We start from the raw sequence: 24,453 nt of genomic DNA on the forward strand, positions 1-24,453 counted from the left end.
TCCATCATGAGTCTTTTGGAATTGTCTTGGATCATCGCATTGCTGAGAAGAGCTAAGTCTATCAAAACTTTGATGTTGCACAATGTTGCTGTTACTGTGTACAATGTTCTCCTGGTTCTGCTCACTTCACTCCACACCAAGTCATGTAAGTCCAGGTTTTTTCAGAAATCTGCCTGCTCATCATTTCTTACAGCACAATGATGTACCATTGCATTCATATGCCACATCTTGTTCAGCCATTCCCCAATTGATGGGCATTCCCTCAATTTCCAATTCTTTGCTATGATGTCCCTTCTAACTCTCAAATTGGGTGATTCTAGGTTCAATTTAATCCCCAGGGATTAGGAAATGGAAAAAACAAACAAACAAAAACAGAAACAAAAAACTGGTTTTCCCAGTCCCACGGGCCATCTCATCAGTAGCCACCAGATGGCCCCATCACCTCTGACCAAGTAGAGTGAAGGCCCAGCTTCTCATGCAGTTTGCCTGGAAACCCAGATCAAGGTTGATAGAACAGCAGGAGGATAAAATCCAAGCACTTTCTGATTCCCCCACCCCTAGCCCCTTGGTAGCCCCTGAGGATCTGGGCCTGGGCTCAGCCTCAGGCTCGTCTTGGGTCCCATCATAAGCTAGCTCCCTTTTCTTTCCATCCTCAGAAGAGCCCACGGCTATTCCTTCTTGTCACTTTCCTTGGCTCTGAGACTGATCGGAAGGGAAAAGGAAGGCAGTGGTCAGGACATCTGGATAATGGGTCTGTGGTGGCTCTGGCCTAAGGTGGCCTTCTCCAGGCACTGGCTTGCCAGATGAGGTGTAAGCATACTGCTCCCCCTGACCAACTGGGAACTCTTCAGAGCCGGGCAAAGGGCGTGGGGATTCCCTGGAAAGGAGACTTGAGTTTAAGGAATGCCTGGTGTGGATAGAACGCTGGACCTAAGGTCAGGAAGACCTGAGTTCAAATCCAGCTTCTGACACTTACAAGCTGTGTGCCATTGGTCAAGTTCCTTTCCTTTCAGGGCTTCGGCTTCTTTTTCTGCTAAGGTCCTTCCAAGCTCTAAATCCAGTGATGTATTCACAAGCCCCTGGGGATGGAGCTGATCTAAGAAGGCATTATCTGAGAAGCCAATCAGGGTTTACTACTCTTTGGAGAGGGTGTAATAATTCCCCACTGGGCAGTGGGGCCTGAGTCCCTAGAGGAGGGTTCACAGGGGGAGAAGATACAACCATGGTCTAAGCTCCGGAAAATTGTGAAGGAGCCACAACGTAGGTGGGAGCAAGCTGTGAAATGTGCCATCAGTTTAGTCCTGGGGTACTTAACCCGGGGTGCTTGGACCCTTTGGGGGGGGTCTGTAGATAGATTTCTGGGGGTCTGTGAATTTGGATGGGAAAATTTTCATCTTTATTTTCATTAAGCGGTAAATCTAAACTGAAATTTAGGGATTCTTTTCAATGATTTAAAAGCCTCCCTCAGCAAGGACCCTTGGTGGAAAAGGCTATCCACATCCAGAGAAAGACCTGACGGAGTCTGAATGCGGATAGAAGCATACTGTTTTCACTTTATTTTTTTTCGTGGTTTTTAAAATGTTGTTTCTGCCTTCACAATGTGACGAATATGGAAATATGTTTTACATGATTGCGCATATATAACCTATATCAAATTGTTTACCGTATTAAGGAGGGAGATGGTGAGGGATGGAGGGAGAAAATTTGGAACTCAAAAAAAATTTTTAAATGAATGTTAAAAATTGTCTTTACATGTACTTGGAAAAAATAAAATACTATTTTTAAAAAACCCTAAAAACGATAAAATAATGAAAAATCCTCCCTCATCCTGAGTTTTTTTTACCTGTAAAATGGGGTTAGCACCCATACCTCCCAGAATTGTTGTAAGGATAAAATGACATAATATTTGTAAAGCACTTTGTGAACCTTAAATTGCTAGATACATTCTAGCTATGATTATTTTATGATTATTATTTTAAGTGTTAAATATCATTATGACACAAAAAAGGTCAAGAACCCCTGATCGAGCCTAACCCTCCCCTTTTATAGAGGAAGAAACTGAAACCTAGTGGGGAAAAGTGACTTGTTCAAGGTCACACGTTTAGTAAATGGCAGAGCCAGCACCCGAATCCAGGTCTCCTGCCTCCACATCTCTGCTTTCTTCACCATACCTCGGATGCTCAGAGGTCCTCGAACATCTCTGTGCATCGGGTACTTTCCCGCCAGGGACGTCAGGTCCTCCCAGCCCTACCTACCTCTAGCATCTCCGTCCCTGAGTCCCTGAGGACGTTCCAGGACTACCCCAGCCTGGCCCCAGAACCGGACTCCAGCCCGTCCAGGCCCCGCCCCCGCTCCACATCTGGCCAGAGCCCGCCTGGCTCTAGCATTAGGACCCAGCAGAGGGTGAGGCTGGAGGTGGCGGCTTGTCCCGTTCCAGGGTTGGGGAGAAGGGGGAGGCTCTTGGCAGGCAGCTGAGTGGGCAGAGGAGAGAGACCCAGACAGGTAGGAGAGGAGCCGGCCGGCTGGGGCTGGGCTGGATGGGGGGCTGCCTGCAGGGAGGACGGGAGAGACCTCCCCCCTCCCTAACCTAGCTGGAGGGGACAGTGAAGGAGAAGAGAGATGGGAAGCTGGGGGAGGGGCCAGGAAGGACCCCAGACCCTGGCCTTCCGTCTGGAGCTCTGAGGTCCCCCACCCCCAGACTTGGGAAGGTTTGGGAAGAGGATCGCTGGTCCCAAATAGGGGAGGGGGTCCGGAAGGCAAAGCAGTGGCTGGAGGGTGACCTTCCCTGCCAAGTCTAAATGAGATCTCAAAGCACACTTTATTTTTTCTTTTTGGGAGGTGGGAGTAAGAAGTAACGGAAGCGGAGGGGGGAGTCTCAGGACTGCTGCTGGAAGATGGGGCGGGGAGCGCTTCACTAGGTGTTGGGAACCAGGCTGGAGCGGAGGTCCCTGGTGGTGAGGGGCGGTGGAGGGGGTGATTGGAGGCCAGGGTTAGGGTCTGGGTGCTTTACATTGTGGCTTTGCCGGGATCTCTGTGCAGGTCTGCGTGTTCGTGTGTGTGTGTGTGTGTGTGTGTGTGTGTGTGTGTGTGTGTGCGCGCGTGTACTCGCGTGTTTATGTGGGGGGGCGGTGAGCTTTTGTTCTCTCGGGGCAGTTGGAATGTGGGGGGAGGGGAGGAGAAGGTGGGGTCTGTCGAAGGGGAGAAGGAGAGAGAGTGTGAGTGTGTGTGTTTTCTCTCGCTGATTGTTCCCAGATGTGCCCGATGAAACATCTGTTTTTTTCTCCCCTAGACCCCTGCCCTGCTCTGGAAGCGAGGCAGACAGTCTGGTTCTGTCCCCCTTCTCTCCCTGGGTCAGACTGAGGTTGCTGGGAAAGAAGGTTGAGAATTAGGACTGGGTTGGGATGGGGCCAGTGTTGGGGTGGGGGAAGCTACTGAGTCTTGGGGTGCTCTGAAGCAGGGGGTGGGGGAGTGAGGGAATGAACCAGAGGGACCCTTAAGTGCCTGTTGGAAAACGGGAGACAACCCAGCCTGGGAGTAAGAGTAGAGAGCACCCAGATGGGAAAACTTGGGATTTCTCTTTACCTTCCATGGTGGGAGTGGAGAGCCTGGTCAACTGTTGGGGGGGTCTACATGGGTGGGGAGAGATTAGGGGATCTTAAGGATGCTGAGATCTATTTTGAGAGCAGAGGCCATTTGGGATTGACTATGTAGTGCTTTCAGATACAAGAAGCGATTAATAAAAGTTTGCCAAATTGAATTAAATTGCATTGCTAAGTGGCACCGAAAGGGAGCTTGGGAGAGGAGGCCCCAAAACTTTGGCCCTCCCTCATTTTATCATGGGATTGCCAGGCCTGGGGAGGGTTCCAGAGGGCCAGGAGGGTTCCAGAGAGCACAGGAGGGTTCCAGAGGGCCAGAAGTGTTCCAGAGGGCCAGGAGGGTTCCAGAGGGCCAGGAAGAGGCCCAGCTGGGAGATTCTCAATACTCCCCCAACTCACCCCTGACGCCCTGCAGGCATAGAGTTCCTGGGACCAGGCTCTAGAGAAAGGGAATGTGGAGATTAATTAGGGGGCCCAGGTCACTGGAGCCAAAGCCAGTCCTTACCTGTCCTAGCCAAGTGAGTCATCGGCTTTAGCGTACATTAATGCTTCTTCAAGGACTCTGAGTTTTGGTCAGGCTGACCTTTCCACTATCCTTCATGTAAGAAATACTCACAAATTCACATGAATTTGAGCAAGTCTGTCCCCTATGACTGCAAGGCATTCCTTCATTCTCTCTACCACTTAAAAATCCCTGGTTTGCTTCAAAGCTCAACTAAGGTGCCATCTTTCCTGACCCTCTCTCTGTCCTACCCCACAGCTGCTAGTGACTCTCTCCCCTCAAATTACTTTGTATTTATTCTGGATGCACTTGTATGTGTACCTATTCATTCTGCTGATGGAACATAACCTCCTTGAGGGCAGGCACTATTTCCCTTCTGTCTTTGTATCGCTAGTATCTGGCACATAGTAGGTGTTAAATAAATATGCTGATTGATCCCAATCTGGACCATGTGACCCTGCCTTTGGAAAGGAGGAAGGCAGCTAGGCAAGGCCATATCAAACAGCCCCTTAGTGGGAAGATCAGTGTTTCTGCAGGTCTTGTGGACCTAACGAATGTCTCCTTCTTCCTTCTCCTTGGACCTTTTTCTTGGTCTAGTGTTAGAGACAGCTTATGGAGTGAATTCAGAGTCAGAAGGTGTAGATATGTCTGACTATTTGAGGTTCCCTTTGAGGTTTTTGTGGCAAAGATACTGGAGCAGTTGGCCATTTCCTTTTCCAGCTCATTTGACAGATGAGGAAACTGAGGCAAACAGGGTGAAGTGACTTGCCCAGGGTCATCCAGCTAGTTAAGTGTGAGGCTGAATTTGAATTCATGAAGATGAGTCTTCCTGAGTTCAGGCCCAGTGCCACCTGGCAGCCCCATCAGAGTCAGAAGACCTGGGTTTGAATACTGACTCCACTGTCTGTATGACCTTGGGCAACTTACTTGCCCTCTCTGGGCCCCAATTTTCTCTTCTGTCAAATGAAGGACTGGGTGATCCATCAGGTCCCTCTATGACCCAGTTCCATGAGCTAGTCCTCATAAAGGAGGCCTTCTGGTATAGCAGAAAGAACCCTCACCTGGGAGCAGGAAGACCTGAGTTCTCATCCATAGTGTGCCACTTAATTAGTGGCATGACCATGTGTAAATCCTTTTCCTTCTCTAGGCCTCGGTTTCCTCATCTATAAAATGGGGATAATAACCCCAGTCCTGCCAACCACATAGTGTTGAGAATCAATTGCTGGGAAAATGGTTGTGAAATCACTTTGCGAACAAGTTGTACAAAAAGTTCTTATCGCGTTGGGCTTGTGGGATGGGCTAGAAGCAGCTGTTGTGGAGTTTGGAAGGAAGACAGGAACCGAGGCGTGCCTCCTTCTCAGTCCTGCCCTCTTTCTCCTGCACCACTGGACCAACCCAGGAAGGGTCAAATACTTTTAAACTGATCTCAACCTGGGAAGAGAACTGGGGGGCCTAGGGGCAGCCCTGCCACTAATTAGCCTGTCTGATCTGGATCTGCCCTGATTCCCTCTCCATCCTCCCAGCCCCATGGGGAAGGCAGGAGGGGGCTTGGTTTCCTTCTCTGTAAAATACAGGGGTTGGTCTAAGGTTCTTCTTCATTCTTCCGACCATTCTGCGTTCTAAAGTTCCTTCAACCCCAGTGTTCTGTGTTCCAAGGTCCGTCCCAGCTCTGACAGTCTGTGCTGCTCCGCATTCTGTGTTCTAAGGACCCTTCTGTCTCTGAATTTTCTGATCTAAGGTCCCTTCCAGCTCTGACATGCTACACATTAAGGGCCCTTTAATTCTGCCATTCTAGAATTCTATAAAAGTTGCTCCTGAGATCTGGGCCAAATCTCTCACTTGTTAACCATAAGAACCCATTCCCATATGTCCAGAGTAGGTAACAGCACCGTATCTCTGATTTCTGTGGGACCCAGCTTCCTTGTCAAGAAGGGAAGTCTCCCAGCTTCAGTGAGGGTGACCTCCCACTGGCACAGAGGGGGCCCCATTCAGCCTGGGGTGGAGAGCATGTGGAATCACTTAGGATGGATGCTCAGTGCCCAGATTCTAATTGGGAACAGGTGGCATTCTGGGCAGCACCACGGAGCTGGCACATGGACCTGCTAGTCCTGAGCAAGGCTGGATGGAGGCTGGAAGGGAGAGAATGAAGCATTGAATCCAGGGGGCCTGGGCTTCCGCTGAGAGATGCCCTGGGTTCAGTGTGTGGAGAGCAGGACCACTCTTCCCTCTTCTGCAAAACGGTTTTAGATAGGACTCTGCAGAGCAGCCAGGTTGCACCATGGTTAGAGCGATGGGTCCGGAGTCAGGAAGAATCATCTTTGTGAGTTCAAATCTGGCCTCAGATACTTCCTAGCTGTGTGACCCTGGGCAAGTCACTTCACCTCGTTTACCTCAGTTTCCTCATCTGTAAAATGAGCTGGAGAAGACAATGGCAAACCACTGTAGTATCTGCCAAGAAAACCCAATGGGGTCACAGAGGCTTGGACACAACTGAAAACAACTGAACAACTGCAGAGCATGGCTGGTGCAGAATTAGGATTTGTGGTCAAGTGACCAGGGTTCACAGGGTCATAAAGCATTGAGCTAGAAGGGACCTTAGAGGTTAGTTATCTAGTCCAGCCCCTTCATTTTACAAAGGAGGAAACTGAGGCTCAGAAAAGGGAAGTGGTCACTTAGCCAAGGGGACACAACTCACAGAGAAAGGCGTATTGGATAAAGGGGTGAACTTGGAGTCTGGAAATCCTCTGTTCCAGTCCCACCTTCGACACTTATTGCTTGTGTGACCCAGGCAAGTCACTTTCCCTCTAAGTCTCAGTTTCCTAATCTATAAAATAGGAATAATGATATTTGTGGCACGTAGGGTCATAGTGAGGCTCCAATGAGCTAATGTATATAAAACCCTTGGAAAACTTTAAAAGCACCATATAGATATCAATGAATATTGTTATTGTTAGTAAGCAGCAGAACCAGGATTTGAATCCAGGACCTCATTCCAAAACCAGCCCTCTTTCCACTTTAATAGACCACACCGCTGCATGGCATACTGCTACCCAGTTCTGGTACTTAGCACTGGTATGACTTAGGATGAGTCACTTTTCCTCTCTGGAGCTCAGTGTCCCCTCTCTAAAATGAAAGGATCAGGGCAGCTAGGCGGTGCAGTGGATAGAGCACTAGCCCTGGAGTCAGGAGGACCTGAGTTCAAATCCAACCTCAGATATTTACTAGCTGCATGACCTTGGGCAAGTCATTTAAACACGACTGCCTCAAAAAAAATATATAAAACAAAGGGATTGGATTAGAAGAACTTCAAGATTCCTTTTAGCTCCCTTGGGTGTCATGGCAGCTGGGTAGGGGGGCATTGGGTCTGTTAGAGGTTAATTAGGGTTTTGTAGGGTTTATCAAGGATAGCTAGATGTCCCAGTGGAGAGAGCATTGGAGTCAGCATTGGAGTCTTTCTGACTTGGAGTCAGGAAGATGTGTGGGCAAATCCTGCTTCTGACCCTGGGCACATCACTGTACCTCTGTCTGCCTCATTTCCCCGTCTGTAAAATGGGGATAATAATAAGTTCTACCTCCCAGGGTTGTTATGAGGATCAAATGAGATAATATTTGTAAACTCTTTGCAAACCTTAAAGCACCAGGTAAATTTCTGTTGTTTTCAAGCCATTTCAGTCTTGTCTGATTCATTGTGACCCCATTTGGGGTTTTCTTGGCAAAGGTACTGGAATGGTTTTGCCATTTCCTTCTCCAGATCATTTTATAGATGAAGAAACTGAGGCAAACAGGGTGAAGTGACAGAGTCACACAGCTAGTAAGTGTCTGAGGCTGGATTTGAACTTAGGTTAGTAAATGCTAGTTATCGTTAAATGACAGATATAAGTATGTATGTGGGGGTGGGGGAGGGAGCATTATAGGGAGTCAGGAGACAGAGATAGAGACAGACAGACAGAGACAGAGAGAGACAGACAGACAGAGAGAGAGAGGAGAGAGAGAGAGACAGAGGCAGAGAGAGAGGAGAGAGAAAGAGAGACAGAGGCAGAGAGAGATAGAGAGAGAGAATGAAAGCGAGAGAGAGCAAGCAGGGTTTTGAGATCCTTGGAAGATCAGAGGAGAATCAATTTAATGAGCATTTATTAAGTGCCTACTGTATGCAGGCACTGTGCTAGGCTCTGGTGAAGATACAAAGACACAAAAGAAAGTCTCTCTGCTTAAGGAGCTTACCTTTCCTGGAGGGAACAACACACACGGAGACAAAAGAGAGGGACTGGATTTGGTTGATATAAGGGGCTGTCAGATGAGGAAACTCTACTAGAGCAAGTTGGCCCCTTCTCTGCCACCTAAGTCTCAGAGAGTTTCCTAGAGCACTAGAAAGGTTAAGTGAGCTGTTCAAGGTCACACATCCAACATGTGTCAAGACACAGAACTCAAACCCAGGGCTTTCTGCCTCTGAGGCCAGCTTTCTATACCCTGCCCAGCACTGATGCTGCCTCTCAAATCCAAGACATCTACAAAGAAACAGTGGGAAGGTGTATGTCAGAGGGAGAGGGGAGTATGGAAGGAAATCAGGAAAAGCCTTAGAAGGTAGGTGGACCTTGAACTGAGCCTTGAAGGATGGCAAGAGCCAGAGATGGTGAATGAGGGAGGGCGTGCCAGGCATGGGGGCAGGGCACAGCCTGTGCAAAAACATGGAGACGGAAGCAATTGGATGACCCATAGAACAGACAGCAAGCAGGCCAGTTTGGCTGGACCAGAACATGCAAGAAAGAGAGGAATGTGAAGGGGGAAAGGGGCCAGACTGGGAAGGGCTTTAAATGCCCGACAGGGGAATATGCATTGACCCTAGAGGCAATAGGGAGCTCCTGGAGTTTCTCCAGCAGGGCAGTGACTGGGTCGGATGTGTGTTATTGGAATATCACTTGGTAGCCATACTTTGGGGAGTGGGGAGAGAGTTGAGACCCATTAGGAAGCCATCAAGAAAGTCCAGGAGGGAGGTAATAAGGACCTGAACTAGGGTAATGACTAGAGGGTAGAGAGGAGAGGATAGCTAGAAATAGTAGAGAAATAAGGAAATTTGGAAGATGGATAGATTTTGGAGGAAAGATAATGAGTTAAACTACACTCTCTTTCCCCCAGCTCATCCCTCCAGTCTTACCCACTACTGGTCACCATATTTGTTATCATGAGAGCTGCCTACCTCTTCCTGTTGTGCCTGCCTGGTGAGTAGTGAGTGGGGTCCACTGAGGCCTCAGAATCATTTCCCTTAATCAGGTTCTAAACTGTAAGAAGTGCCACAGGGGATGGGGGTGGGATGAGGCATATGTCTTTCCCACATTGATGCCACTGCCTAACATGGATGGGATTGACCCATCTTCCCAGGGCAGCCACAACCTCCAAAGCCCAGATGTCAGCTCTGTCCCACATCCAAGCTGCCCCTCTCCACAGTGTCCTACACTCCCACAGATGCCAATGAGGATAGGCACTCACCCTGACACCCAGGAACTTGCCATTTGACCTCAAGACCACACCAAAGAGGTGTGGTGGCAGCTAAGTGGTGCAGTGGGTAGAGCACTGGCCCTGGAGTCAGGAGGACCTGAGTTCAAATCCGGCCTCAGACAAGTAACAATCACTAGCTGGATGACTCTGAGCAAGTCACTTAACCCCAATTGCCCTCACCCAAAACAAACAAACAAAAAACAAAACAAAGAGGTGGTGTGGGAGAATGAAAGAACACAGAGTTAGGAGTCTGGGGTCCTGGGTTCTAGTTCCACCTTCTCCACAGACTCACTGGGACCTTGGGCAAATTTCTCTCCCACTCAAGACTCCTATGGTGGTGATGGAATGAAAAAGGAGCTGGGTATCAGGAGAGGATCTATACCCAAGATTCTCCCAACTCTATTTTCTAGGTCCTATATTCACAAAATTATGTCTATTCCCTATTCTTATATTGGGCATTTACTTATCTGAGCCAAATACTTGACATCTCTGAACCTCTGTTTCCCCATCTGTAAAATAGGGGAGTAATAATACCTCAGAGAGCTGCTGTGAGCATCAAAGGGTCTATGCAAAATGCTTTATAGACATTAAAACATTGTCCAGATGGCAGAGTTCTACCATCATTATCTGAGATTCTTCCATCAGAATAATAGCTAACATTTCTATAGCTCTTACTGCACCAGGCACTGTGCTAAGCGCTTTACAAGTATTAACTCATTTGATCCTCACAACAACCCTGGGAGGGAGGTGTTATTATATGCCCATTTTATTGAGGAGGAAACTGAGGCAGACAGTGATTAAGTGACTTGCCCAGGGTCATACAGCTAGGAAGTATCTGAGGCCAGATTTGAACTCAATCAAGTCTTACTCCAAGCCCACCACTTGCAGTACCATCTAGCTGCCCCATCCCTACAATTCTATCCAGTGTGAATCTATCCAATGACACCCCTGCCCATCACTGAGAAATAATTACAGATTTTAAGTTGATGATCTTCTGAGTTGTCCTTTTTGCCCCTTTCCTAAAGGCGAGGAAGGGGCATGTCTTTAGGCTGAAGCTTAACACGGATCCAACCATCCTGAGTTTCTGACCAGAGACCTTTTCATTCCCTCCTCAACCTTGAATCCATCCATCCAGCTTCTGGTCCATCCGAGGCCCTAGTCCTGTCTGTTACGATCATAGAATCACATTTCTAGAGCCGGCAGGGACTACAGAGGCCATATAATCCAACTCCCTCCTTTGACAGAAAGAGAAACTGAGGCCCACAGAGGCTAAGGGACGTGGCCAACATCCCAAGGCGGCACGCATCAGAGAGACACAAGGTTCCAATTCCGGCCTTCTGTCTCCAGCTCCAGAGATTTCCCCCATTGTACCATCATGCCCCTTTCCAGGCTCCGAGGATGACCCTCTCGAGCCCATCTGATACATCTCTGACCTTTGCCTTCTCCCTTTCAGCTGGGCTGCTGGCCCAGGGACAGTATGACGTCGACCCTGAGCACATCCAGTACACACATTACGGGGACCAGATTGGTGAGTGGAGGCCGTGGGGTGAGGCTGGGGGGTCCCCGAAGCCTCCACCTAGCCTGGCTGAGGATCTTGAGGCTGGAAGGGACCCAGAGGGCGTCTCATCCATCTCCAACCTAAATAAAGATTCTCCAGAAATACAGGAAATGGAATACAGAAATCTATCCTGCCCTACAGGAAAATAAAAGGGGAAGGGGATAAGAGAAGGGGGGGAGAGATAGAAGGGAAGGCAGACTAGGGGAAGGGGTATTCAGAATGCATGCCATCTTGGGGTGGGGGGAGGGGCGAGATGGGGTGAAAATTTGGAACTCAAAATCTTGTGGAAGTAAATGTTGAAAACTAAAAATAAATAAATTTATTAATTAAAAAAAAAAAAGATTCTCCCTACAGCATCCCCAGAATGTGGTCATATAGCCTCCCTTTGCAGGGACAGGCAGCCCGTTACCTCTCAGGACAGCCCATCCCCCTTTGGGCCTGGTTGTTAGGAAGCTTTATGGAACACCAAAGCCAAACCTTCCTCTTAGCGACAAACCCCACCAGTCCTCGCTCTGCCCTCTGGGTCCAAGCAGAGTAGGTCATCCCTGGTGGCTCATCAGAATCCTTCACTTGAATAAGGCTGTCATACACCTCTTTCACTGGTTCGATATCCCTGGCTCTTTCTGCTAGTTTTTCTTCTGTGCAAAGTGCAGACCCTTTCCCCTTCTTCAGGAGTTCCGGCCCAGCCCCCTCCACTTCCAGACACCTTCCCCTCTAGGTCTCTGCCACAAGCCTTTTGCATCAAAGGCCCTGGAGGGTGGACAAAGTCGTCCACTCTGGGTTGGGGCTGGGGGAACCTCCCCGGTTTAGCAGAGGGGCCCCCCATTGCCTATCTAACCCCCGTCCCTTCTCGCCCATCCAGACAATCCCGAGTACTACGATTACCAAGGTATGCAGCTGGCCAGAACGGGGGCCGAGGTGGGAGGATAGGGGAGGGGGCTGAGCGGCAGGGGCAGGGGGAGGGGACGCCAAAAGGCCACCTGCCCTCTTCCTCCTCGGCAGAATCCACCCACCGCCCCCCAGAGGAACAGCTACAGTACCAGTCTCAGCAGCAGGTCCAGCAGGAGGTGATCCCGGCCCCCACCCAAGGTAAGTTCCTGACCCTACCCTGGCCCGTCCCCCGGCTCAAGCCTTCTCGCATGTTCTAGCTCTTATCTTCCTCCCCCTCCTCCCTCACTGAGAGAGGGGATTGTTTCATTCCTTGTCGTCTGTGTCTGGCACATAGTAGGTATTTATTAAGTGTTCATTGATCGACAGTACAGTGCCATACATGTAAAAGCTCAATAGATGTTCGCTGAATGAATGAATGAATGAATGCCCTGGCTGCCCATTCCTTGTCCTTGTCCTTGTCCCGGGTCGTCCTGCCTCCCCCTTCTCCAGGCCTCAGTTTCTGAATCTGTCAGAAGGGCGGTGAGTGATAACCATCTCTAAGGGGACTCTCTCTTCATGCCTTCTGATGTCTCTCCCCTCACAGACAACCCAGAGACAGAGCCCACGGAGCCTGGACCACTAGGTAAGAACCCGGGCAGTCTCCCTCCACCCACTTTGCCCAAGCTCAGCCTGGAGAGGGCACAGAGGGGACCCGGCCCCATCCGGCGCAACAGAAGGTGGCGAGAGCCCAAGGGCCTAGGGGAGAGGAAAGCGGGGCTCTCTGAGTCCTGCCTCCCTCACACTCCCCGCTTCCCTCCCCCAGACTGTAGGGAGGAGCAGTACCCCTGCACCCGCCTGTACTCGGTCTACAAGCCCTGCAAACAGTGCCTCCATAAGGTGTGCTTCTATAGGTGAGTGGCCAACGTTGGGAGGGCACTGGAGAGTGGCACCTCAGACCCATCCCCCCAGAAGGCTTGGTGTCTTGGGCTCTTTAGGACTGGAGGACTCAATGCCCCCAGCCTTCTGCAAGGGTGTGTGGGTAATGGATGCCTGCCTGAGGGGAGGTGGATCACTGGGAAGATGGGGATGAAGCCTCCCCATTCCTCCCCCCACCCATTCTTCAATTCCCAGCTCTCGCCGAATGTTTGTTATCAACAAAGAAATCTGTGCCCGAACTGTCTGTGCCCATGAGGAGCTGCTCCGAGGTAGGACTCCCTTCCCCCATCCCCTGCCTGCCCCTGGTCCAATGTAGGGATTGGGGGTGAGGGGGTGGGAGTGGCTGGGGAGCCCTGCCCCCACTGGGCACCAGATCAAAGTCAGCTCCAGGTCTGCATTGTTTCCTGGGGCCTCACCCTTTCCCTAGCACGGTCAGTGTCAACCCGGCCGCTCAGTGCGGTCTTCATGGGGACCAGCTTGACCCTCTCCCCTTCACCCTCTCTAGCTGACCTGTGTCGTGACAAGTTCTCCAAGTGTGGTGTGATGGCGACGAGTGGCCTGTGCCAGTCTGTGGCTGCCTCCTGTGCCAGAAGCTGTGGGGGCTGCTAGTGGGAAGATGGCACAGGGAGGGGAGCTGGGCCTAGCCAAGGGCCAGGGGACCTCCAGGTGCTTGAATCCAGGACGGCAGACTTCGGTGGGGGCGCTGGGTTTGATTCTGTTGTGTGGTTAAAAAAAAAAAACTTTTTAAATTCTCTTTCCTCTTTGTGTGTAAGCAGATTTAAGTGTAGGGACTGGGAGATGAGCCCACAGTTACCCCTGGGTGGGTGGGGGAGGGCGTTTGCTCATGGAGTCCCGGGTGTCAGCGACATCAAGGATTGGAAGGGACAAGGCCATAAAGTGGATGGAGCATTAGGCTTGGTGTTTGAAGACCTGCGTTCCAATCCTGCCCCAGATACTTACTAGTTTTATAACTCTGGTCAAGTCACAACCTCTCTGTGCCTCAGTTTCCTTATCTGTGAAATGAGAGTTGGACTTGATGGCCTGAGACCCCTTCCAGCACTAAGCCTGTGAGCCCCCCCCCCCCAGACTTGTAGACCTGCAGCAAAGAAGGCGTCCCCCACCAAGGCAGCCCATTCCACTCAAGGTCTCCCATTTTGGGAAATTTCTCTTTTCACCAAAATGAAATCTGCCTCTCTGTGACTTGCCCTCACGAGCCTAGTTTTGCCCTCTGAGGCCAAGCAAAGCATGGCTAATTGCTCATCCACTTTGTAGCCCTTCTGAAACTTGAAAATAACTCTCGTGTCCAACCCCCCCCCCCCAACAAGCCTTTCTATCTCCTGGCTCAACATCCCCCAGTTCCTTCACCTGACCCTGGAACGGCTCAGGTCCCATCCCCTCAGTCTCCTAGATGCCCTCCTTTGGCATTAGCCTGCGGAAGGCATTTCAGCTGGAGCAGAGGAGGGGCTTGGGGTACAATGCCTGCTGCTCCCTGGTCACTCCCTACACCTGGTGCTCACTGGCACCCCACCCGTTTCCACCAAAGTAGGCCCTTGGGCAGATCCCCTCTGCTCTAGGTTGGACGTACTGTAGTGGGGTGTCAGATCATATATTTTTTTTTGTACAAAATAAAGAAATTTTCAAGGAAAAAAAGTTACCCAAGTTTGGGATCGGTATGTTGGGGGAGAAGGGTAAGGCTGAATCTGCCTTTTTCTCCTTGTGGGGGCTGACAGAAGGGTCGGGGAGGGGAAGGCAGTGTGAAGAATTGTATAACAATAAAAATAACAATGATTCTACAGGCAGTGGAGTGGAGAGTGCTGGCCTGGGGATCAGCAGGGACCCGGGTTCAAATCTATCCTCTAATGTGGAGGAAGCTGGGGGAATGGATCAATTCATCTCTTTGAGCCTTTGAGTGTGGGTATACATACAAATATACATGCACATGTATATACAGAATACACCTATACAGACATACACAATATACAGATATATGGACATGTATGTAGACATTATATACACACATATACATGCACACTTAGATTTAACAAGCACACATACATATATATACCTGTACAAACATGTACACACATATATAGGCATACACAATGTCCATGGTCGGTTGGTGTCCTTAGTTCTCAAAGAGGGCCAAAATGACATCGCTGCTGGAGTCAGGCTTTATCAGACCCAGGCGAGCCTAAAAGGCTCTACCACAGGTCGGGCACAAGTAGTCCGTGGGAACATTTGGGATGGAACCTCTAAGTTTGCACATCCTGCATTTCCTTTGTGCTGTTTCAATTCTGCTTTGCTCATGGAGCACAACACCTTCTCTGATGTGGGCACACCATGTTGAGTGGTCCTGTGCCAGTGTCTCCCATGTCACACAACCAATTCCAAAGTTCTTAAGAGAGACCTTGAGAGTATCCTTGTATCACTTCTGACCACCATGTGAACGCTTGCCCTGTGTGAGTTCTCCATAAAATAGTCTTTTTGGCAAGCATACATTTTGCATTTGAACACCGTGACCAGCCCATTGGAGTTGTGCTCTCTGACGCAGCATTTGAATGCCTGATAGCTCAGCTTGCGAAAGGACCTAGGCGTCTGGTAGCTTATCCTGCCAGGTGATCTTCAGAATCTTCCTAAGACAATTCAAATGGAAGTGATTCAGTTCCTGGCATGGTGCTGGTAGACTGTCAAGGTTTCACAGGCATACAACAATGAGGTCAGCACAATGGCTCTGTAGACCTTCAGCTTGGTAGTCAGGCTAAGATCTCTTCTCTCCCATCTCTTCCTTCGGAGCCTCCCAAACACTGAGCTAGCTCTGGCAATGCGTGTGTCAACCTCATTATCAATGTCTACATCCCTGGAAAGTACACTGCCAAGGTAAGTGAACTTATCCACAGCATTCAAAACTTCTCCATTTGCTGTAACCAACAGTTCCATGTAGGGATGGTGTGGTGCTGCCTGATGGAACACCTGTATTTTCTTGGTGGTAATTATTAGGCCAAAATTAGGTCAAGCAGCAGAGAATCAACCCATATTTTTTTGCATCTCAGCTTCAGAGGCTGCATTGAGTGCACAATCATCTGCAAACAGAAAATCATGCACCAATGCTCCCTCCACTTTGGTCTTGGCTTGTAGCCTTTTCACGTTGAAGAATTTGCCATCAGTGCGGTAGCTGACCTTAATGCCGTGTTCCTCCTCATTGAAAGCATTTGACAACATGGCTGAAAACACCACACCTATACACATATATCTACATATACAGATAACTATATACACAATGTATAAATATATGCATACAGACATATATATACCTACAGACACAAACATACACATAAATAGATACACATACACAGACAAATACACATACTTACAGGCATGCATACATATACAGACATACAATATGCAGACATATAGACACACATGTATACATAAAAATATAAACATATATGAACACTACATGAATATATACATATATACACACACTACACACACACACACACACAGGTCAGAGAGTTAAAGAGACTGGTCCACCCTTGGCAGGAAGCAGTGCTAAGAACCCTTGGGCCCTGGTTTGAGAGGTGAGCTCTTCCCTCTCTGTCCCCTGGACCATGGGTGAACTGGCAGCTCCCTCCTCCCGAGCACATTTCTGGCTGTTTCTCATTCTGTTCTCACAACATCTGGGGAAGAGAATGGGCATGCCAGGAATCCTTGATCCCATTTTACGGATGAGGAAGCAGGCTCACAGAGTGGAAGGCACCCAAGGTTACACAGTGAGCTAGTGGCCAAGCCAGGGCTAGAACCCAGGCCTCTTGAATCCATGGAGGCTTTCACCATAGGAAGCTCCTCTCCACTTTCTCATGCCAAGAAGGCATGGACCTCCCCTCCTACTCAGAAATGTGCCCATTTCTAAGTCTCCTCAAAGGACCACTGAGGAGCTGTTTCCATCTCAGGAGCCCAGGGAACCAGGAAGGGGACCGCACCAGCTCATTTCCACCTCATTTTTCCCAATTTAAGTTAAGGGGGTCTGTGATAACAGACAGGTCCCCCCACGCTAGGAAAAAAAAAACAATAGGAAACAGTTTTTTTTTCTTCTCATGTGGTTTTTTTTTTTCCCTCAAAGAAACACAGGTAGGTTTTTTCCTTAAAAGGCATAAGAGCCACAGGCCTGTGGGGCTATGCTTAGATGTTCTCTGAGAGGTAGCCAATGGAGATGACTGTTGGAGATTCTGGGAAGAGGCCAGAGTCACCTGGCAAGGGGGGGTAGGGAGCAGGGAGCGGAGCACTGAATTGGGGGTCCTCCCTCATCCCAAACAAAGTGATTCACTACCCCTGACTCTGGGCCTAATGGGCTTGATCCACAGGCAGGGGAAGCTGACCTTGGTACCTTGGGGGGGGGGGCTGGAATCCAGCCTCTGCCAGCAGCCCAGCTGTGGAGGGGAAACAGTCACAGAATCACATGATCTCAGAGCCTGAAGGACCTCAGCGGCCATCTGGGCCAACCAGACCTGAGCAGGGTCCCCGGTACAATCCCCCCACACGTGGTCATCCCACCGCCTTTGCTGGGATCTCTCCAGTGATGGGGAGCATCTCCCAAGGCAGCCCAGGCCACTCTGACTGGTGGTTAATGTTTCCATGTATTGAACCTAAATCTCTGATTCTGCTCCTCGTTCCACCCTCTGCAGCCAAGCAGGCCATGGCTTCCCCTCCTTTCCCACCCACCATTCTTCAGTGGTCAGGCCCTGGCCCATGGTCCCCCAGTGCCCCTGTAAAGCTCTGGGGCAGCTGGGCCAGAAGCAGGCCTAGCACCAAGACAGTGTCCAGGTCCGGGGTGAGGATGGGGGCTCAGTGGCTGCCCAAGCAGGAGGGGGGCTCAGTTTCCAGAGGGGGCAGAGGATGAAGAGGATGGAGAGAAGCCCTGGGGGACCCTGCGAAGTTCCTGCTGCAGCCGTTCCTTCAGGGTGGAGATCTGTGGGGAGAGGGGATGGAAAGTGTTAAGGAAATCAACACCAGCTCCCATTTCTAGGGTGCATTTGGGGGCCTTCTTACCCTGTAAAGTCCCCAATGGCTACCTTCTCCCATTGGTGAATGCCGCTATTCTGGGGAGGGGCCCATCCTTCATTCCCCTCCTGGACTGGCTGCTGACCCCCCGCCAACCTTCCCTCTCTTCCCCTCTTTTCAGCCTCCTTTTCCAATGGAATATAAGCTAGGGAGGGCAGGGGCTGTCTTTCTTTGTATTTGTCCCCAAGTGCCTTGTACACAGTGCTTTTAGCTATCAATTACATAGTCTTAAGGCTCTATACATATATTAACTCATGTGATCCTCACAAGAGCCCTGGGAGGTAGGTGCTATGATTATCCCCATTTTACAGATAAAGAAACTGAGGCCTTGTCCCAAAGTTGCACAGCTAGTGCAGTGTCTGAGGTAATTCAAGTCGTCCTAACTCCAAGTTCCTCCCTCCCCACTCTGGGCCACCCAGCTTGCCTGTGGGTGCTTAATAAATGCTTGTTATCTGCCTAACCCCCCCAGAAAAAGCCCCTTCCTTACAACTACCCTATCAAGGAAGCAGTGTAGGGGATATTACCCCCACTTTGCAGATGGGGAAACTGAGGCACACAGAAGGAGATGGCTTGATTTGAGACCCAGGCTCTTTCAGCTACACCAAACCTCATGCAGCTGCCTTATGGGGAGGAGAAGGGGCTCAGTTTTACCCAGGACCCTCAAGGAACATCCGAAGGAAGAAAGTAAATAGCTGTCAGCCCTGCTGGGGGTCCCTGGGATGGGCAAGCACCAATACATGCCCAGATGCGGTACCTTTGCCCAGCTGAAGGCAATGACAGCCTCCTGGTCAGAATAATAGCAGCTGGAGGGATAATAAAGCACCTTCTTCCCAGCATCCTGGAGAGGTAGGTAGTATAGGGCTCTACAGCCCCATCTTGCAGATGAGAAAACCGAGTGGTTTTCTCAGAGTGGTTATGACGTCATAGAACCAGGATTTGAAGCCAGGTCTCCTGACTCCAAGTTCAGTACATCCCAGGACACTTCCCGGCCTCTATCCCTGCTGCACTCACGTGCTCCTCCAGGCCACGAATGCGCTGACGGTGAACGCGCTCCCGCGCCTCCATGGTCCTCTCGGCCTGGGCCTGAGCCCCTCGCAGCCGCTCTAACTCCTGCTGCAGCTCCAGCTGCGTCTGTCCCCCTGTCTCCAGCAGGCACTGACCCTGCTCCATCTCCAGCAGCTGGGCCTGGGAAAAGGATGGGGAGGGAAATGAAGGCAGCCCCGCAGACGGAGAGGAGACCAGGAGGGGGCCAAGCTGAGGTTTCCAGGCCGGAGGAGAGAATGTCAACGGAAGAACTTCTAGAGACTGTCATGCCAAGAGACCCTGGAACCATGAAGGAGATCTCTGCCCTTCCTATGGCCGGCCCCCTTGTCTGAGGTGCTCTGCCCACTAACCACTACGTCCCGGGTCTGTCTTCTGTCCAGCTCAAATCCCCTTCTCTTTAGAAGACCTTTAGCAGCCCCAGCTGCTAGTGCCTTCTCTAAGATTACTGTCCTTCTACTCTGTCCTTATCCTATATGATACATATATATATATATAATTTTATATATATGTAATTTTACACATAGCTATAGATATAGTTTTATTTATAGTGATATATGTATATAGTTATACACATGTTGGCTCCTTTGTTAGAAGGTAAGCTCCTTGAAGGCAGGGGCTGTTTTTGCCTTTCTTTGGATCCCAGAGCTTAGCAGAGTGCCTGGAACATAGTAAGCCCTGAACTAAATGTTTGTTGATTGGCTGACTGACTGACTGAGGCCATGGGCTAGGCTGGGCGACAGGCCCAAAGGTTCTAGCTGTGCACACCCCCAGGACTCCTACAAGGCCTACCTCTGCCCAGCCCTATCCCACCTTCTTCTCTGAACGTCTTGGCCTCCTGGGCTCAGACTGTGCTATCTCCCAGGAAGAGGAGAGCATGGCTTGGACCTGGGGTGGGGGCTATCTCCTCCTGCCCTCCAGGAAAGCAGAGACGTGGGAGGCAGGGAGGGACGCCTACCTCCAGCTGATGGATCTGCTGCTCGGCCCCAGTGAGCGAGCGGTCCAGGAGGCCCTTCTCGTGGTTCAGCCGAATAGAATCCTCGTGGCTGCGCAGCTTCTCACGCTCCACCTGCCGGGAAATCCAGATCTCCAGGTTGGGACGGCCTTCAGAAAGCCTGCCCCCAGCTGATGCTGGGAGCGTCTGCTGCAGGACTTGGTCATCACCCCTGAGAAGAGATCTGGACCCAAGCTCCAGCCTCCCTTGGGCTTCACTCCTTCATCACCGACTGCCCACTGGACATTCCACATTGGAAGTCCCAGAGACCTCTCTAACTCAACGTGTCCAAAACAAAGCTTGCTACCTCTGCCCCCAAATTCTCCCGTTTCAGCTGAAGGCAGCCCCTCCATCCTTCCATCCGCTGGCGGCTTTTCCCCTTGTCATTACCCTAAGCCTTCACCTTCCCTCATCCCCCATGACCAATCAGCAGCCAGACCTCACTGTTCCTATCTCCACAACATCTCTTGTGACCATCCCGTTCTCTCCACTCACAAGCTGTTACCTTAAGGCCAGGCTCTCACCAGCTCTCACCTGCCTCCTACCTGGTCTCCCTGCCTTTCCTGTTCTAGTTCATCCTACATGTGGTAGCCACTGATCTGACCATATACCCCGCTACTCAACCTACTCAACCTATGGTTGCCTATTGCCTTTAGGAAAAAATACACACTCTTCTGTTTAGCTTTTAAGCCCTAAACATATTGGCCCCAACTTGGCTTTCCAGCCTTATTATTCTTCTCTCTGCACTCCGAGATCCAGCCAACCTGGCCTCCTCTCTGCTCCTCATACATAACCCTCCATCTCTCATCTCCTTTTGCCAAGCTATCTTCTCTGCCTGGGACACACTCTCTTCTCATCTCGGCCTCATACAATCCCTTTCCTTCTTTATTATTTTGTTTTTGTTTTTGTTTTTAATTTTCTTTCCTTCTTTAAACACCACCACCTTCCGCACCAACCTTTTTGGATTCCCACAAATGCTAATGCCCTCCCTCAAAAATTACCTAATACTTAACTGCTGCGTATATGTTTGTATTTCTTTGTTGTCTTCTTTATTCGAATATAATATCACCGCAAGCAGGGATTGTTTCTTTCTTTATATGTGCATCCGCCCTTTGCCTAGAGCAGTGCCTGGTACATAGGAGGCTGTTAATAAATACTTTTTGGTTGGTTGTTTGATTGCTGATTGCTTTAAGACATCCAGGGACAGGAAACTCACTACCATTCGAGGCAGAAGGTCAGGGATGCTTTTGTTGGAGGGGAGGAGGAAGGGCATCACCTTGTCCAGAGTCCTCTTGAGGGCAGCACGGTCCTTCTCGAGCCGCAAGGCCGAGCGCTCGGCTTCTCGCTTCTCCCCCTCCAGCTGGCTGAGGGACTTTTGCAGGCTGGTCAGGCACTCCTGAAGCTGCTGCTTCTCCTCTTTCACCTTCTGCAGGCCCTGCAGAGCAGTGGTCTCACTCGCCTGCCGCTGGTCGAGCAGCTAGGACGCAGATTAGGGGAAAGAAAGCAGGGAAAGTCGGGGCCTCGGCCCCCTCCGAGGAGTACCAGGGGAGGGAGGGGCTGTGAGGGAGAGGTGGGGGTCATGAGGTGGGGTGTGAGTGTGGAAAAGCTCCTCAAGGCAGGAGCTGGGAGAGGGACGGATGCCCCAGGGAAGGACGAAAGAGCAGACTAGCCGGGGGCTAGCCTAGTGATTGGGGATGGGCAGAGCCCCCTGCCACTCAGAGCCCGTCCTGGGCCCCCTCACCTCCTGCAGCTGCTGCACCTGGCCCTCAAGGTCAGCCTTCTGGAGCTCCAGGTCTGCTCGCTCACTGCGCAGAGTCTGGACCTGCTCCCCCAGGGAGCTGCTCTGCTTCTTGGCCTCTGCCGTGGCCTGGCGGGCAACATCTAACCGCTCCTGGGGGAGAACGAGGGACGGATGGGGCCCAGGCCCTTGGGAGGCGGGGGAGCTGCGCCCAGGGCTCCCCAGCTCTGCCAGATGGCTTCATTCGATATTCAGGATTGGGGGCACCTCCTCCCCATCCCCCCCCACCCAGGCCCTGGGCCTCTCAATGCCTACCCCAAGTATTCCTCACTGGATCATCACCTCCTTAAGCTATTACTACTTTTCTAGCTGGAACTCTCTGCCTGTTCCCATTGGTCTAGAACCCCTTCCCATCCTATTCCCACTGGCCATCCCCCTCAATAGGCTGATTTTCTCACTTAGAACTTCATGGCCTATTTTCTTTTTTTCATTTTTTTTTATTTTTTAGGCAATCAGGGTTAAGTGACTTGCCCAGGGTCACACAGCTAGTAAGTGTCAAGTGTTTGGTCTGAGGCTGGATTTGAACTCAGGTCCTCCTGACTTCTGGGCTGGTGCTTAATCCACTGCGCCACCTAGCTGCCCCTCATGGCCTATTTTCATTGGCCACCTCACTTATTTAGAACCCCCCCAATTTGTTCCCATTGGCTGTCTCTCTTAGAACCACAGGACCTTTTCCCATCATCTGTCTTACTTAGAACTGCATGATCTGTTCCCACTGGTTGCCTCATTCATCTAGAACCCTAGGGCTTGTTGTAAGCCATTCATTGGTTGGTTTACCTACCTTGAACACTCCAGCCTATTCCCACTGGCTATTTCTCTAACCTAAAACCCTGGGACATATTTCCACTGGCTGGTTGCTTCCCCTAGAACCTACAGTCTGCTGTAAGCCATTCATCGGATTCCTGACCTGGATTACCCCAGTCTATTCCCGCCGGCTGGCTCTCTCATCTAGAGCCTCATGGTCTTTTCCCATTGGCTGGCTCATTAACCTGGAACCCGCTGGCCTGCTTCAGCTCACCTGGAGGACCCTGCGGTCATGCTCACTGGCCGTCAGGGACTTCTGGAGGTGCAGGTTTTTGTCCTGGGCCGAGGTCACAGCACGGCTGCTCTCCGCCAGGGATGCCGTCAGGCCCTGAACCTTCTCCTTCAGGGCTGCCTCACTCTCCTCCGCCTTGGCCAGCGCTATGTTCAGCCTATCCACGGTCAACTGGAGGGCCCCGGCCTTCAGCTCACTGTCTGCCAGCTGCAAGGAGGAAGACAGCAACGCCAGTCTATTTACACAAATGGCACTAGGCTTGGAGCCAAGAGATCTGGGTTCAAGTCCTTCCTCAGACACTGTGTGATCTTGCTCGGGTCCTCCACCACTCAGAGCCTCAGATTCTTCTCTGTAAAAAGGGGTCAAAAACCCTGGCACCACCTACCTCTGAGGCATCATGGCCCAGTGGATCAAACTAGCCTTGTGTCTGAAACCCAGCTCTGCCACTAACTACTCGTGTGAACCTGGGCAAATCACATAGCTTCTTTGGGCCTCAGTTTCCACCTCCATAAAATGAGGGGACTGGGCTAGATCAGAGGTGCCACACTATGTCCCTACTTGAAAACCAGATTAAAAACACTGCTTATTCTTCAAGGCCTGGCTCCCCCAGAAAGATTTCCTGGATATCCCCTTTCGGAAGACCCCTCTAGTCCTCAAGGCCATTTCCACATAACATAGCCCTTAACTCTTCTCTGTTTCCTCTGTGTGTGTGTGTGTGTGTGTGTGTGTGTGTGTGTGTGCGCGCGTGTGTGTGAGAGAGACAGAGAGAGACAGAGAGACAGAGAGAGAGACAGCACATGCTTGCATCCCTGTTTCCCTAGCCAGACTGGGCTATCTTTAAGGGCAGGAATGTACTCTCTTCATTTTCCTTATAAAGTACAGCATGCAAAGCCCAGCGGGTGCTTGGCCGATCCTGGGTGACAGAGTGTGTGGCAGGTCCTGGAGAAGGGGTTGAGATGAGGATTAGGGGAGTGAATATGGATCGGAGGACTCTGTACTTCATGAAACTTACAGCAATTCCCCTTGGAAGTTTTAGAACTAAAAGAGTCCTTCTAGATTATCAACTCCAACTTCCTCATTTTACAGAGGAGAAAATTGTGGCCCCGAGATGAGAACAGACTTGGACGTCCGAGGTCACACAGGAAAACTGGGATCCTAATCCAGTTAGTTCCTCTGATTCCCAATTCAATACTAAGGGAAAGGTAGGGAGAGGAATGGGGAACAAGACAGTGGGGGGGGGCAGATCTGGGATCCTGGGAAGCTGGGTTCATTCTGAAAACACCAGAGGAGCACATTCCTGGAAGCCAGGTTTCCCACAGTGTCCAAAGTCTCCAGTTCTAACCCCCTTTCAGGGATCTCAGTTCTGCCTCAGTTGTCCATCAGCCCTAAATGGGCCCAAACAGGAAAGGACAGGGAGGCTGAGAGGTATGAGATGAAGGGAAGAGAACAGCTCTAACTTTCTGTTCTAAAGTCCATTTAGCTTCGTTTTGCCTCTGTTTCCTCCACTGTAAAATGAGGAGAATAATAGCACCTACCTAATAGTTGATGTGAAGATCAAATGAGATCATATT

The 24,453-nt window shown here is 50.5% G+C and overlaps 2 protein-coding genes across 7 annotated transcripts in view; one reads left to right on the forward strand and one right to left on the reverse strand.

Annotated features, from left to right (window-relative positions):
* Positions 1-2,387: 2,387 nt before the first annotated feature.
* On the forward strand, positions 2,388-14,609 carry MFAP2 (microfibril associated protein 2). 2 transcript variants are annotated; one of them, XM_027842698.1, is made up of 9 exons: positions 2,389-2,502; positions 9,232-9,314; positions 11,045-11,119; positions 12,012-12,038; positions 12,152-12,238; positions 12,624-12,662; positions 12,843-12,930; positions 13,151-13,224; positions 13,461-14,609. In XM_027842698.1, exons 2-9 carry the CDS (start codon positions 9,278-9,280, stop codon positions 13,562-13,564), a joined length of 531 nt encoding a protein of 176 aa, XP_027698499.1. In that variant the 5' UTR covers positions 2,389-2,502; positions 9,232-9,277; the 3' UTR covers positions 13,565-14,609. The 2 variants fall into 2 exon arrangements, with proteins under 2 accessions (XP_027698500.1, XP_027698499.1); XM_027842699.1 differs by lacking the exon at positions 12,012-12,038 and having other exon boundaries at positions 2,388-2,502.
* A 2,459-nt stretch (positions 14,610-17,068) lies between these two features.
* Positions 17,069-24,453, reverse strand: part of CROCC (ciliary rootlet coiled-coil, rootletin) — a 79,584-nt gene continuing 72,199 nt past the window's right edge. For all 5 annotated transcript variants that reach the window (XM_027842758.1, XM_027842759.1, XM_027842760.1 and 2 more), the window contains 6 exons: positions 22,865-23,089; positions 21,790-21,939; positions 21,325-21,525; positions 20,013-20,123; positions 19,025-19,198; positions 17,069-17,921 (listed from right to left, as the gene is read on the reverse strand). In XM_027842758.1, coding sequence (XP_027698559.1) covers positions 17,826-17,921; positions 19,025-19,198; positions 20,013-20,123; positions 21,325-21,525; positions 21,790-21,939; positions 22,865-23,089 — 957 coding nt within the window. In that variant the 3' untranslated portion in view covers positions 17,069-17,825. The remainder of the gene's footprint in view (positions 17,922-19,024; positions 19,199-20,012; positions 20,124-21,324; positions 21,526-21,789; positions 21,940-22,864; positions 23,090-24,453) is intronic.

The sequence above is a fragment of the Vombatus ursinus genome, unplaced genomic scaffold (assembly GCF_900497805.2).
Source record: "Vombatus ursinus unplaced genomic scaffold, bare-nosed wombat genome assembly UNPS02014884.1, whole genome shotgun sequence".
Lineage (NCBI taxonomy): Eukaryota > Metazoa > Chordata > Mammalia > Diprotodontia > Vombatidae > Vombatus > Vombatus ursinus.